This window comes from Tamandua tetradactyla, chromosome 1 (genome assembly GCF_023851605.1).
Source record: "Tamandua tetradactyla isolate mTamTet1 chromosome 1, mTamTet1.pri, whole genome shotgun sequence".
Classification (NCBI taxonomy): Eukaryota; Metazoa; Chordata; class Mammalia; order Pilosa; family Myrmecophagidae; genus Tamandua; species Tamandua tetradactyla.
The window spans coordinates 119,947,774-119,962,385 of NC_135327.1; the positions used below are offsets into that span (position 1 = coordinate 119,947,774).

A 14,612-nucleotide genomic window follows, 5' to 3' on the forward strand; every position below is an offset into this window, starting at 1 on the left:
TGTTTTCTTGAAGGCTGTCAGGCAACAATTTTCTTCACGGGATCAGATTTGTTTTTGACATTATGTACCTGGAACTGAAATTAAAAATCTCTGTAGCTTGCACAAACTAAGGTGCACTTATTTTATATGCTGGCTGTAAACTAAGCAGGATCGAATGCTAGTAATATCGGGTTCTTATGGTTTTTGCTCAATATTTGCTGCCTAATAACAATGACCCCAGAATTCTGAAATCCACTCTACCACATCAAATAACAGAATGCCATAAAATAAACAAGAGAACTTGCTTACCTATAACAGCAATATTATTTTCTAACAATGCAACTTCACTTACCCTATTTTAAGTACAAACATCTTTTTTTTGCTTTGGCATAACTTTGCTTTGGTGTAACTTTTTATTTCTAGAAAGTGTTTTATCAGTTTCAACGACTATTATTAATAAGTGTACTGTTATGATTCATTAGAATTTGTATGTGAATTTTCCACATGATATTTTCCAGAGACATGGAGTCAATTCACATACAGCTAGGTAGAGCTTGCATGGAAAACTTTTTAAATGTGTGGAAGGAAAATGTTGTGTGTTGTCACCTGAATTGGCAAAGCCAATAAATAAGGGATTGACAATTTTTTTTCAGTATAGGGCCAGATTATAGCGAACATTTTAGTTTTGTGAGTGATGCTGTATGTTTGCTGAAACCATTCAACTCTGCTATGGTAGCAAGAGAGCAGCCACAGACCTGAGTGAATAGTTGCAATAACACCTGTTTACAAGAACAAGTCATCATCCCCTGAAAATGATGGATCTCAACATACATACTCTTCTTTTTGATTCAGTTCAGAAAAGTTTCTATTACACTGACCCCCTCCTGACACAGTTTTGAAAGAGTGTGACCTCATTAAAATGACCCATTTTAAAGTTCTTGGTCCTCTGGAGGAGAACCATTAGGCTCCCTCTCCAGTGCTGTCCAAATCAGAGCTGAAGGAACTTTTGGCTTTCGGCGTGTCATTAGGTTTGAACCCTGTGGGGATCTCTTATGTTTAAGAATGAGACAGACCAGAAGGCAATCACTCCCTACAGAGATAATTTAGAGTAAGCAAAAGACATAGTTCACCTTCGGACTGATGTGTGGCCAGAGGGGTCTGGGTCTCCTTGGAGTAGGACACAACTTCCCGTGGCAGGAAATCCACTTGGGTAACCTTGGACACACCCAGCTTATGCAGTCTTCGTCTATAAATAACAAAGGACAAATACTTTAGGAGGGAAAACATACTTTGCAGAAGAGCTGTCAGTAATAAATCAAAGCACTTCAACAACCAAACCAACCCAAACACCCTCAGCTTCTCAGTATAAGGGGCATGCTCTGGAAGGGGAGCTGGCTCCGAGCTAGAAGCCAGGACATGGCTTCTTGGCCCACTCTGGTCCTCATGTGCTGAGGGATGTCAGATAGGTCCCTCGTGCTAACCCTCTACTTCATTGTACATGAAACAAAGGGTGGTCAGCTCAGGTAAGACCCCTCACATTCTGAGCATCTCTGGTTTTGTTTGATTAAAAGTTAGGCTTCGGAAGTTTAACTATATAAACTTTTCATTTTTACTTGCCTACATTCAAAGACCTGCTGCATAATACTAAATAAAACTGTATTTTTCAAAGAAAATTACATTTAAAATTTCTGTTTATGGTTTTTGAAGTATTAACATATCTTTTAAAGTTACGATTTTCATTTCTTTAAAAATGTGCCTTATATTTTTATACTATACTTCATATCATAACTTCTATATTTCTTAATAATATTTCAACGTGCAGATTGATTATGTTGATTAAGAACAAGCTATTCTCTGAAATTTGTTTTCTGTGTGTCCTCATACTGGTATTGGCTATTAAATAAATATAATACTTATTAATAGTAAAAAAAAAAGTTAGGCTTCGGGTCTCTTAGGTGAGAGGGGAAAAAATAAAAGTAATGGCTTTCACCCTGAGAGATCGATTCCTGTCTGGAGTTTATGTTCTCCTTGTAACAGTGGTAAGATCATATCCCAAGAGGGTGTGTTACCTATTGTCATCCAGGAAACATCCTGTGATGTAGCCAACAATTGGGGTTTAAGCTCACAGACTGCCGTGGCCTGGATATGAACCCCAGCCCCTCACTTACCAACTGTGTGTGATCCTGGACAAGTTACTAACCTTGCTGTGCCTCAGTGCCCTCATCCATAAAATGGACATAATAAAAGTACTTACTAAAAGGATTCTTATGAATAACAAAGTTATATGTCTATATCCCTACATGCATATATCATGTATACACTGCATTTATTTCATGTATACATATGTGCATAATTTATACACGTATATCCTAGAACGGTTTTTGGAACATATTTTTAGTATATAGTTAATGTTAGCATAGGAAATATTGAACAACTTTTAAGAATTTTCAGACACAGGGTATGTCCCCAAGGGGACTTTGCAAATACTTTTTTAATCTCTGCCCAAATTACTATGGGATATATCCGGGCATCACACTAACTTGGAAAAACCAATAAGGTCTCACACCCTTTCCAAGATTTCATGTACTTATGGTGTTCAACTAAACTGACTATACAAGTTAAACACACTACCCAAAATATAAATTTTGCACCAAATAAACATCTTTCCCTTCGGTCTCACATGGAAGTTGAACTTTTAAAATAAAGACCATATATCCTTTACCCAGTATTCTGATCTACCTTTGTCCTAGTCAGCTCAGCTTCACTCATATCTCTAGTCAAAGTCTGATCCATATTTTAAGTTTAAAACAGTTCCTGTCTGGGGTACTGTTGACTTTCACAGCTTCAGATCTCTAACTCTGAGTCTCAAGTGTCACATAAATACCCGAAGTTTCTGGGGAAAAACAAGGTTATATACAAACAGCTCAGTATCTCAGAATTTAGAAATAACAGTTAAAACTCCTGAATATATGTGACTGCTGTAAGAGCTTACAATCTAAGACTCTTTACAATAGGCCCCAACCTAATAAACCACGCTCTTGACTTCAGTTCACCGAGTTTTTATATTATGATAAGTCCATTTGAGTGAGGCATGATAACATCTGTCTTTTTCGTTTTTGCCATTTCATTCAACGTACAGTCCTTAAGTTTCATTCCCCTAGTCACATGCTTCACAACTTCATTTCCTCTTGTGGACACGCCTCATTCTTACGTGCATGTCTGGACCACGAGTGAAGAGGCTGGCCCGCCTGTGCCACCGGACTTTTGCGCGGCCTCCTCACACAGAATTAGGGTGAAACACACAAAGTGGTCTAGAAACAAAATTACCAAAGGAGGCAAAAGGCTAAATGTTTCAATATGAAATTCAAGGTATTCTTCTGGTTCTGAGGATATTTTCTTTCCTGACGTGGGTCTTTCTTGAAGCATCTGAAGAAGTAAGCATGAACAGGCTCCCCAAGACTGCTTAAAGCAAAGCCCCTCCTGCTGTTAGACAGCCCAGAGCCCCACATGGGTGGATCTGCATCACGAGCAAGGAAGTGAAGAAGAAATGGCCAGGCAAAGCACCCTCACTTCTTCAGACAGGGGCCACTCCTGGCTAGAGGGATAATGCTTGAAACGGGGCTCCCTGTGGGCACCTACGTGAGGTCCAGGGATCTCTGGGTTCAGGCTGGGAGGAACAGGTAATCCTCATTATTTGTGGATTCCGGTATGCGAATTTACCTCCTTGCTAAAATGCAGCTGTGATCCCAAAATCAATACTCCTGGAGCTTTTGTGGTCTTTTGCAGACATGCCCAGATTGAGGCAAAATGGGACTTGCCCAGAGGGTACGTTCCCCACTGATATCGAACAAGGATGTCCTGCCTTCTTCTTTCAGCTCTTGTACTGTAAGTAAGTGTGTTCTTTTCATGGTATAGTTAATGCCATGTTGTTCTCATTTTTGTGCTTACTTTCGATGATTTTTTTGTTGTTTAAAGGCCCCCAGTGTAGTGCCGAAGTGCTGCCTAGTTTTCCTAAGCACAGGAAAGCTGGGATGTACCTTATAGAGAAAATAAGTGTGTTAGATAAGCTTGGTTTAGGCATGAGTAATAGGGCTGTTGGTTGAGTTCAACTTAATGAATCTACAATGTATATTCAATAATATACCTTTAAACAGAAACACACAAAGACGAAGTTATGTATTAACTGCTTGATAAGAATGTTGTGAGCAGAGGCTCACAGGACCCTAACCCTGAATTTCCCCTTGGAGGAATGGTTTGATATTTGCTAATTCAATGTTTGTGGTGACCTGATAGCACATAATGCTTGAGAATAGAAAAATCTTCTGTACCTATCTGCAAGTGGGGATTCCAGGGCATCTTAATGAGACAGAGGCTGCAGATCTGTTTTACTGGATCTTGGCTATAGGAAGGTGTTCTATATTTGATTATCCATCAGAACAAACAAACCAACTGGTGAAGCAGTACGGAAACCAATTGGTTCAAATTCCCAGTCTGTCACTTACCAGATGAAGGATAACTGAAAGCTTGTGAAAAAATCCCCTTAATCCTCATGTTTTTTTGGGTGGAAGAGTGGATGCGTATCACTGGGTTGTGAAGAGTCAATGAAACTAATACTTGTAAAGAAGTTAGTTTAGTGCCTGGAACATAGATTTGGCTCAAGCATCTTCACTTTTCTATTTTAATTCATTATTTTTGACTTATTATAATGGTACTTATATTTGTTTAAAAAAATGACCAGAGAAGGAAGACTTACCAATGTTCTAAATTTAAGATTATTAAAAGATGTAGATTTGAGAATTATCTCTGCCAATAAAACTTAAGAATCACATCCCTAAATTCTTTGTATGGGCATAAACATATATAGTTTTGGCTACTTGGGACAGAGCTTGTCTGCATTTTTTTTAAATAAAAGTATTATATCACCATGAAATTTCCCAGTTTTCAAAACTTGGTTTGAATAAGTGAGAGTTTCACACTAAAACAAAATCTTTTCTTTTCTTAATAATTATATGAAATGTCTCAATCACTTCCTCTCCGATGCTGTGTTTGTGAGTTTGGGGACCCAACAAAGCCCAAACAATCAAAGAGCTGAGTTGTTATGCCATTCTCTCAAATTGATTTCAGTTGCCACATTAATAGGCTTGTAATTCTCCTAGCTTGAGGCTGAAACTGTCTGAAATGACTTGTAATTTTAAAGCAACTCTTTTCAACACTTCTTTAAAGATACTGGCAGATTACTATAGCTTTCCATACAAATTCCAGATTGATTAAACTACATTTATATTAAACATTTTCTTCTTTGTCACTGATCTTGCTGTTTTTACAGTAACCATGTACTTAAAATGTGCCAAACACTCTACATCTATTATCTTATTTTATCCTCTTTAGACTTTTCTATCCTATATATCCCAGTTTCACAGAGAAGGAAACTGAGGCTCAGTGAAGTTAGGTAGGATGCTCAAAATCACAAAGGCATTGGTAACAGAGCCAACACTTAAATCCAAGGGCCATGTCCTTAATCTGTGTTTCCTTGACCTTATTCTCCTGCTTTTTTCCTAATGCCTTGTGACCATCCACCCACTGTGGCACATTTCTTGTAACTTTTCCTAATGCCTTGTGACCATCCACTCACTGTGGCACATTTCTTACAACCTAATATATAAAGGTCCAAACATACGTGTTCATTTTATAAGCAGGAGAAAAGATTCTTGAGAAGTGGCCCAGCAGAGATTATTAGAACGCAATAGAAGGACCACGTCACCACACAATTGCTCCCAGTCTTAGCAGCTGCAGAAAAGCTGAGCAGAAGGAGGTGTCCTTCCAGGAAAAAGACCTCCAGGTTAAATGTATTCTGCAATGCAGTTCTCAAACACCATGTCTCTGGGACAAGCCCTAAAGTCTGTGTGTCTCAGCGGATCCAGAATCCGCCAGTTTATACAGCTTTGTAATAAAGGCCTTCTTCAACTCCCCTAAAAATTTTCAAAATTTTATTAGCTCACAAAACTATAACTGTACCTAGGAGCTAAAGTAAGTAGTAGTTTTTCTTTAAAACTATGAGGGCTAAGCAAGGTATTTCTCATTTTTCTTTAAGGTCATACCAATTCATTGTTCTTTTATTCAAAGGTGCAAGTTGACGTTCACAGAGAGGAGGAAAAACACTGGGGCATTCACGCCCCCGTCAGTCCTGTTGTTTCTAATCAGGCTGTACAGCGCATGCTGGCCCTTCAGCTCTGACTCTGGGACACCTTCCTGCCATCCCATCACCCCTCCTGCATCACCTCGCCCCTCCCTACTAGGCACATCTATACTTCTACCCCAATCATTTACATGCTGCTTATTGTACTCACTTCTTTTCATAACTGTCTCTCATGACTTAACTGCAAACACAGGAATTTTTCCCTTAACTAAATGATGTCTGTAACCTGAGGTTTAGCTCAATTTCAGACACAGAACAGGCATTATATAAACGTTTGAGGAAGGAAGATAGGGAGGAACAAGGGAAGAGAAGGAGGAAAATAGGGCGGGAATGATCCAGAAATATAAATTAAGACTTGAAGTATCTACGTCATGGCTAACATGGCATTGCTATTAAATCATACTGTGTATTTTCACTGGTAATTAATTTTAATATAATAAAATGCAATACAATTTTTAAATTACTGAATTAAATTTATATAGTATTTTAAATTCCTGTAAGAAAACTAATGATTCAAAATCACTTAAGAAGTGCAATAAAGCACTCTATATTTGGATTACTTGTGACTGAGTTTAACAAATAAGGAGAAAAGCCAACATGGGAGAAGTTCTAGAGCCTAAATGTTCCCCAAGTGTGATCCTCTGACCAGCAGCATCAGTCTCACCAGGGAACAGGTGAGAATCACCTGGGAACCTTCTCAGGCTCCACCCCAAATCTACTGTATCATTGATAGAGTACAGAGACAGAGATGATTGTTTAGTCAGAATCATTTGGGCCTCCCCACCCTGCAGCCAAATCCTAGAGGGTGAGACCTTAACCTCACTGAATGAGGAAGATGTCTCTGGATCAATCCTATAGAGTTAAATGAGATACCCAGGTGAAGGTTGATTCCAGTGGGTGATATAGTGTTAGATAAACGAGTTTGCAAAGCATAAATACTAAGGAACTGGCTCAAGCATCTGCCCTAAATCTAAAACTGAAAAATTTTAGGAAGGGGATCCCAGACACACGGGCAATGAAATCATGGATTCCTCACAAGCCAGCCTGGCATTGTCCTAAGGTGACCCACCATCTCTCCAGGACTAGCCTGGACTCCCTCTTAAGAATCCTGGAAGCTTTTCCTACACCTGGTCCCACCCATGTGTCTGGCCAAAGAAAGCCGTATTGAACCAAAATTGAAAATGCTTCTTCTGAAAAGGAAGTATCGGGTCTTGACAAAGAATGAAAAATTGAAGCTGAAGTTTGCTGAGGGTGTAGAGATCTCCTCTGGTTCACCACTAACACAGTCCACTGAGTTCTGGCCATTTTTCTTTCTCTCACTGACTGCATATCATGAGTTACAATAAGAAAATCACTTTCCATTCCCCTTTCCATTTATAGGTCAATTGAGATTTCTTTGTCTCTCCACTCACAATACGGTTAGCATAGCTTTGCTAGCTATTTATAAAGTAATCCAGGCTCACCCTAGAGAGACGTGGGCTCTGTGTTACTTTAGGACAATGCCAAATTGGCTTTTGAGGAGTCCATGGTTTCATTACCCAGTGTGAATGGGATCCCCTCACTTTTCAGTTGTAGATATAGGACAGATGCTTGAGCCAGCCAGCCCCTTCGTATTTTGTATACTTCATTACCCAAGGAGAATATAGCCCACACTGTGCCTTAAGCATGTCATATGATATCTACCAAAACTGAAGAAAGTTAGGGTTATACTGACTTACTACCAAGTAAAAGGCTTCTGTCCTCTTATTAGCATTATGAGAAACATGCGTCTAGCCATTGAAATTCTGGTAAGGATACATTTTCAGTAGAATGGGGAAATTCAACTCTCATTGCAAAGATTAAAAGAAGCCCAATAAAAATCTTACCAGTGTTTATAAATGTTATTAATGCATTATTTTAATAAATGTTATTAAACATGTTTTATTCTTAAAAGAATGAATTTAAGTAGGAAAATTTTCACTTGTTAAGAACTTGGGTTAGTTGTGGAGGGCAAGGGGAAACAACTCTTTGGGAAGACCTTTAGGATCATAGCTGCCTTATTCTCTTTTATTTTTATCAATATAAAAACCCACCATACCATAGAATGCTTCCCTTTAAAGTGTACAATTTCAAGTGGTTTTTAGAAAATATTCACAAAGTTCTGCAATCATCACTACTAACTAATTCCAGAACATTTTCATTATCTCTAAAGACTATCTATTCACAGTCACTCCCCATTCCTTCTTCTCCTGGTGCCTGGCAACCACTTATCTACTTTCTGTCTCTATGAATTTGCCTATTCTGGACATTTCACATGGATTGAATCATACAGTATGTGGCTGATTGTGTCTCGCTTCTGTTTTCAGTTTCTTAATGTTTTCAATGTCATTCCATGTTGTATTACACACCAGTATTTCATTCCATTTTATGGTTGAATTCAATTGTATAGAATATGTATCCATATGTTTGGACATATACCACATTTTAAAAATTCATTCATCAGTTGGTGACATTTGGGTTCTTTCCACTTTTTGACCATTATGGAAAATGTTGCTGTGAACTTCTGTGTATAAGTTTTTAGGTGGACATATGCTTTCAATTCTCTTGAGTATGTACCTGGAAAGTGGAATTGGTCGAGTCATATGTAATTCTATGTATAACTCTTTGAGGAACTGCCAAACTGTTTTCCAAAGTGACTGCAGCATTTTATGTGAGGTCCAATTTCTCCAGAGCCTCACAAACAATTATCACCTGTTTTTATTATTATTATTACAGTGAACCTACCAGGTATGGAATGGTATCTCATTGTGGTTTTTATTTAAATTTCCCTAAAGGCCGATGACGTTGAGCATCATTTCAAGGGCTTCTTGTCCATCTGTATATCTTCCTTGGAGAAAATGTCTATTGAGATCAATTGCCTAATTTTTAATTGAATTGTTTTTCTTTTTATTATTGATTTTTAAGGGCTCTCTATATATTCTTGTTACTAGAACCTCCTTAGATAAATGATTCGCAAGTATTTTCTCTCATTCTGTGGGTTATCTTTTCTATTTCTTGATGGTGTCTTTTGGAGCCCAGAAGTTTTTCATTTTGGTGAAGTGCAAATGACCTATTTTTTTTTTCTTTGGTTGCTTATGCCCTTTGGCACCATATCTATGAAACCACTGCTTAATCTAGGGACACAAAAAGTTACATCTCTGCTTTCTTCTAGGAGTTTTTTGTTTTAGCTCTTGCATTTAGGTCTTTGATCCAGTTTGAGTTCAGTTTTGTATATATTATGAGATAGGGGTCCAAATTCATTCTTTTACATGTGGATATCCAGTTGTCCCATGCCTTAATTTTTGCTTAATGTTCAGTCACAAGATTAAGAGGGGACCAAGAAAAGTTGCGTCATAAACCTTGATCATAGTTGATTTACATTGGTCCCAAGCACTTGCCAAAGCTGAGGGTGGGAGGACTTAAGAGGAAAGACCTCTTCACCGAAGAGCTTCCACAGGAAAGCTTTCAGAGCAGCTGAGCATGTCCATCATTACTGGAACAGGCACCATCAAGTTCTTCCTGAAACAGCTGAACACAATACAACTCACATTCTGAAACTCCGAGTTTAGACCACAGTGAATTACATACAGCAGACTGATATTTCTGTATTTCACATTTAAGACAAATGAAGAGAATTGCATAAACATTGTTGTACTACCTCTTTAGGCCCCAGAAATGAAAGCATCAGAGAACTGGCTGGAAATAGCTAAAGCTCTTAGCATTCACAAATACCTTCAGCTAATCCTCAAAGATATGTTTACATCAGAGTGGAGGATACATTTTCTGACCTGTCATGAATATTGGGAGGCAGTGCTAAAAAATCGGCCACACTGATCTGAATAGGATTTTTTCTTTTAGTGTCACAGTGCTGGAGCCTGGATCAAGATACAGAAAAGCCAGAATTAAAGTGTGCCCCATGCCTCTAAGACACTCTTTAAGTTTTACCTATTATAAATCACTAAAAGCCCTCAGAAATAGCCTTTGAACACCGGTTTCAGCATGCTCAATGACCAGGAATTGTAACTCTGGCAGTACGCTGGTTGCTGTGCCCTGCATTAGACCTGGTGGCAGAGAGTAGTGTGGGTGGGTTAGCTGGCAGAGTCAGTAGCTTAGGACAGAAGCCAGCTAGTGGCACTCAGAAGTCAGAAAAACAAAAGGGGTCATTCCATTAATGGACATTCTCTGGAGCATGGAAGGATCCTTAAAGCCAAGCAGATAAAACCGGGAACAGATGCTCTCAGTGAACAAGCAGTTATTTGTCCAGATGACAAAGCAGTTCAAAGTCAAGGACAAAAGAATATGTACAATGGGCCCAGACTTGAGTCTGCTGACTTTTCTTCCCGTTTATTCACAGGTGGATATCTCATCCCCACGACACATTACAGGTGCTGCCAGATATTTTCCCCAATATTGTTTCGAAACTTCCTTGAGGTGAATTTCTCAAAGATGAGCCCTCAGATGGTGAAAATAATAATGGTGGCATTTCCTTTTTTGTGCAATATTCTTCCATGGGTGGGAAATTACACCCTTGATGACTGCCAATGACATTACATTGCACAACATTATTATCACTAGCCACAAACAATTTTTGAGCAAGGCATCATGCAGATGCCAGCAATACAGAAAGAATGAGGAGACAGGAATACACATCAAAAGGAAAATAAAAAAGAAAGGTAGCAAATAAGAACCAACATGAATTATTCACATAGATGGGAAAGGAGAACACAATGGGACAGATGATGAATTATTCACTACTATAGTGTAAGACAGGAGAATATAATGGACAGATTACTGTGCACCTGGGTGTCAATGAAGAAGTTTTCACTGAGAACTGAAGTCCTGATGCAAGTTTCAGAAGAAGAGGCAGGACTCTGTTAGGTGGAAAATAATGGGAAGGGCGTTTTAGGGAGATGTTGCTGCATATATAAAGATCTGGGGATTGAATTCTCATTTTCACCCAAGACAGGCCTTTCGGAAGAGAATTTTTGGGTTGGGGAGCAACAGGAGATAAATTTAGAGAGAAAAATGCATGGGGACTAAGTTATTGGAGAGTTTCAAATCGCAGGATAAAGATTTGAACATTTTGTTGTAGAAACTGAGGAGCTATTGGGCAGTACTAAGGACCTGACACCTTCCAGATGACAGTGGACACATATCGGTACAGCAGCAATATGAAGACCCGAGTCTAAATCCCACTCCTGACAAATGAAGGGCCAGATATTAGCTATGAGGAGTGGCCAGACTTTAGAAGCTGAGTTTGGGGAAAAGGGGTGTTTGAAAAAGGATCTACAAGCAAAAGGAGTTGGGTGAGTGAATTCAGGAACCAAAGAGGGAATCCAGGCAAGGCATCCAGTTCAGAGGGGGCAGCCAGAGAAACAATTCCTGGATTTGTGACCAATAGTCTAACTGAATGGGCGGTGAGTGGTGAAATGAAAGCACTCAATTGTGGTAGCACTGGGAATGGAAAGGTAATGCTGCAGGTTGGAGACTCTGAAAAACAATTAAGGGTGGACTTTAATTAAGAGATTAAGGGGAAATCTAAAAAAAAAATAGTTAAGGGTAAATCTTAGTAGTTTATTTGAAATGGAGGGTGAAGGAAAAGTAAAGTATTAAAGATTATTTCAAGGCCTCATGTTTATTTGGAAGAAAAGCACATGGTGCAACTGGAAGAAATAGGAAAGTCTAGAGACAGATCTGTTTTAGAGTAAAAAATGAGTACCTTAATGGATGATGTCGTGGTGAGAGGTTTTCTAATTGGAAACCTACGAGGACCTAAGATCAAAGCTCAGAAAAGAGAACAAAAAAATAAAAATGTGGCCTTGGAAGCCACTCAATGAGAGTCTTAAGAGAAAATGCTGCATCCAAGATGAGATAATACAGAAAGAGAAGAATCCAGGGAGAACTCATGTAATGTGAAAGAGGTAAAAAAAAAAGGTCAATTTGCTTTCAAAATACCGTAGTGAAGTGAAATCAGGTGTCAAGGTATGGCAACTCAAGGACTGACTACTAGATTTAGGAATGAATGGCACATGAGGGAAGGTGGGGAGGTGAGCATCGCGTGGAGGAAATAAGCTCCCATCCTTGAAATACAATCCATGCTCAGAGTGGGTATTTTCCTCCAGGTTCTGAGAAGTAGTGTGATGGCTGTGAAATTTTCTGATTACCTCCACAAAGATGAGTGTCCATTCTTCTGTGCTCACATTTTAAAATTATTTTAGGAAGTATTAATTTCTCTCCTGTGAAATTTGCTTCTTATTGTGCGGAAATACTAGTTTGGCAGTTAGAGCATTTTTTCCTGAACAGAAGCAAATGTCAAGTCTGGCTCAATCAACAGGCATAGTGTAAAAATGTATTTTGAACTTCATCACACAAGTAAATCCTGCAAAATTTCAGGGATGAGAGGAGAGTGAAGACAGCTATGGTTATAGTGGAGCTGGACAACCCTGGTGGAAGTCCTGCTATCAGATGCCCACTTCACAAGGGAACTGAAAGTTCAGAATAATAAGGACAGAAGGTACAGAAGTTTATTTTCCCCATATTATATACAACAACCATGATGATATAAAGAGTTTAATAGGAGCAGCCTTTTATTGCCTTGATGTATGAAACAACCTTCTATAGAATTTATAACATAAAGCTATGAAATTATAGACTTCTTCATAGAGTACCAGCGTATAAACATATCTCCTTACTAATTGGCAATATTCAATTTTCTGAAACTAAATAAAAAGGAATATTGTTTTCCTTTGAACATCCAGTTGTCAGTAGTGTATGCAAAAGATTCCATAATTGCTTACTGAAGATTTTTGAGGACAGAAAACAAAGGGTGGCAGATAGCATCTTCTCAAGAAATGCTTGGGGACTGAAAAAAATGAGTATTGCAAAATGTCAGCTAATTCTGTCTCTTGTGACAAATTTAACTGAATCTGTTAAAACCAATTTATTAAAAAGTTTTCATTTTTTATTTACAGATTATGAAATGAATTTTATCATTTCATAAATGTTTCATATTTAAATGTCTATAGAAAGTGTGAATAAGTATTACTGAAGAGGAAGAGATTGTCAACTTGCTCAAAAGAAAAGATTCCACATCATTCTCAAAGAAAAGCCATTGCCCATTATTACTTGGGAAAACTTTAAAATGAATTCAAATCAGAGATCCAACCATAATACATAAGAACCTTTGACAAAACTTGGAGAATAAGTCAAAAGAGGGTTCATTTATCAAAGGCTAATGAGGTTATCACTGTTCTGTTAGACAAATGGCAGTAACTTTAAAGTGTGAGAAAATCCTCTAGAAATGCTTAACTAGATTATCTCTAACACCTAATAAGGTATTAGGGATAAATATCTTGAAAAATATATGCCTTTCTTGTGTAGAGTTGGCTTTACTTCCTTTCTTGACAGAGTGTTCTCTTTATTATTTCCCCTCAGATGTGTGGGATGGTGCCTGGAGGATTTAGGAGTGAAACTCATTCCTCTCGTCAGACAAGAAGGAAGAGAAGAAAGTCTAGAGAAAGAAGAGGACATCACCAACTCACAGTGTCTCCTAAAGACTGAGGGAATCTCTAAGCTGCTCCTTCAGGAGCAAAATCCTTGATCACAGCTTCAGATTTTCCTCATTCTTGCTTCACCTCCATGTATTTCAAAAACTCTTTCCTAGAGTTTGATATACTAATACATAGAGGAAATGTAACTGTGACACTTCAATAAAATCAACAGCCACTAAATTTTCCTGTATGTATTAAACAATTTTGAAGTGAGGAACCACAAAGTGAGGAATCTCTTTTATGTCTATTCATCACTGACAATCTTTGCTTCCCTCCAGTCCTGCTTCCATTATGTTGACCCAGCATATCTCCATAATGACCGGGGATCTCAAGGGCATATCTGTACTCTCCAAAGAATTCTCTCTGTTAGACAACAACAACAAAAATTTTAAATGTACTCTTTTCCCCAAACATTCTCTTTGCAACCCCATATTTCAATGGCACATTCACCCACTTCTCAGCCTATAAAACATTTTTCTTTCCTGTGATCTTTTAACTAATATAATTTCATTTTGACTACTATCTCCAATTCATTTAATCTACTTATAAAGCCTAAGGGAAAAAACATTTTTGATACTTTCATAAGTAGTTTCCTGGTTAAAAAAAAAAAAAGCTGAGTTGCATTTATTTTCTTCTTTTATTTTCGAGTTTCTTGGAGCACTTTTTCTTCTCCTGAATACTAGTATCATCTTTATTTCCCTCTGCTGTAAAATTTGCTTTGGTAATCACACAGTTAGTATGCAAGTCAAAATCAATTGACACAATACTGTTGTTTTGGCCAAGACAAAGTAATAGGCACCAGATTTATCCTTTTGCTTTAAACAACCATTAAAGGCACAACAGTTTGAATGAAACAACACTTTGTAAGA

General features: G+C 38.1%; 1 protein-coding gene and 1 long non-coding RNA gene across 12 annotated transcripts in view; one reads left to right on the top strand and one right to left on the bottom strand.

Moving 5' to 3' along the window:
* Window positions 1-13,956, top strand: part of LOC143652137 (uncharacterized) — a 32,329-nt gene extending 18,373 nt beyond the window's left edge. Inside the window, exons 2-3 of the long non-coding RNA XR_013160434.1 lie at window positions 3,766-3,864; window positions 13,628-13,956. This is a non-coding gene — a long non-coding RNA (uncharacterized LOC143652137). The remainder of the gene's footprint in view (window positions 1-3,765; window positions 3,865-13,627) is intronic.
* The window catches only part of DYNC1I1 (dynein cytoplasmic 1 intermediate chain 1), a 367,030-nt gene that overhangs the window by 224,149 nt on the left and 128,269 nt on the right, over window positions 1-14,612 (bottom strand). For all 11 annotated transcript variants that reach the window (XM_077123359.1, XM_077123350.1, XM_077123387.1 and 8 more), the window contains one exon: window positions 1,110-1,225. In XM_077123359.1, coding sequence (XP_076979474.1) covers window positions 1,110-1,225 — 116 coding nt within the window. The remainder of the gene's footprint in view (window positions 1-1,109; window positions 1,226-14,612) is intronic.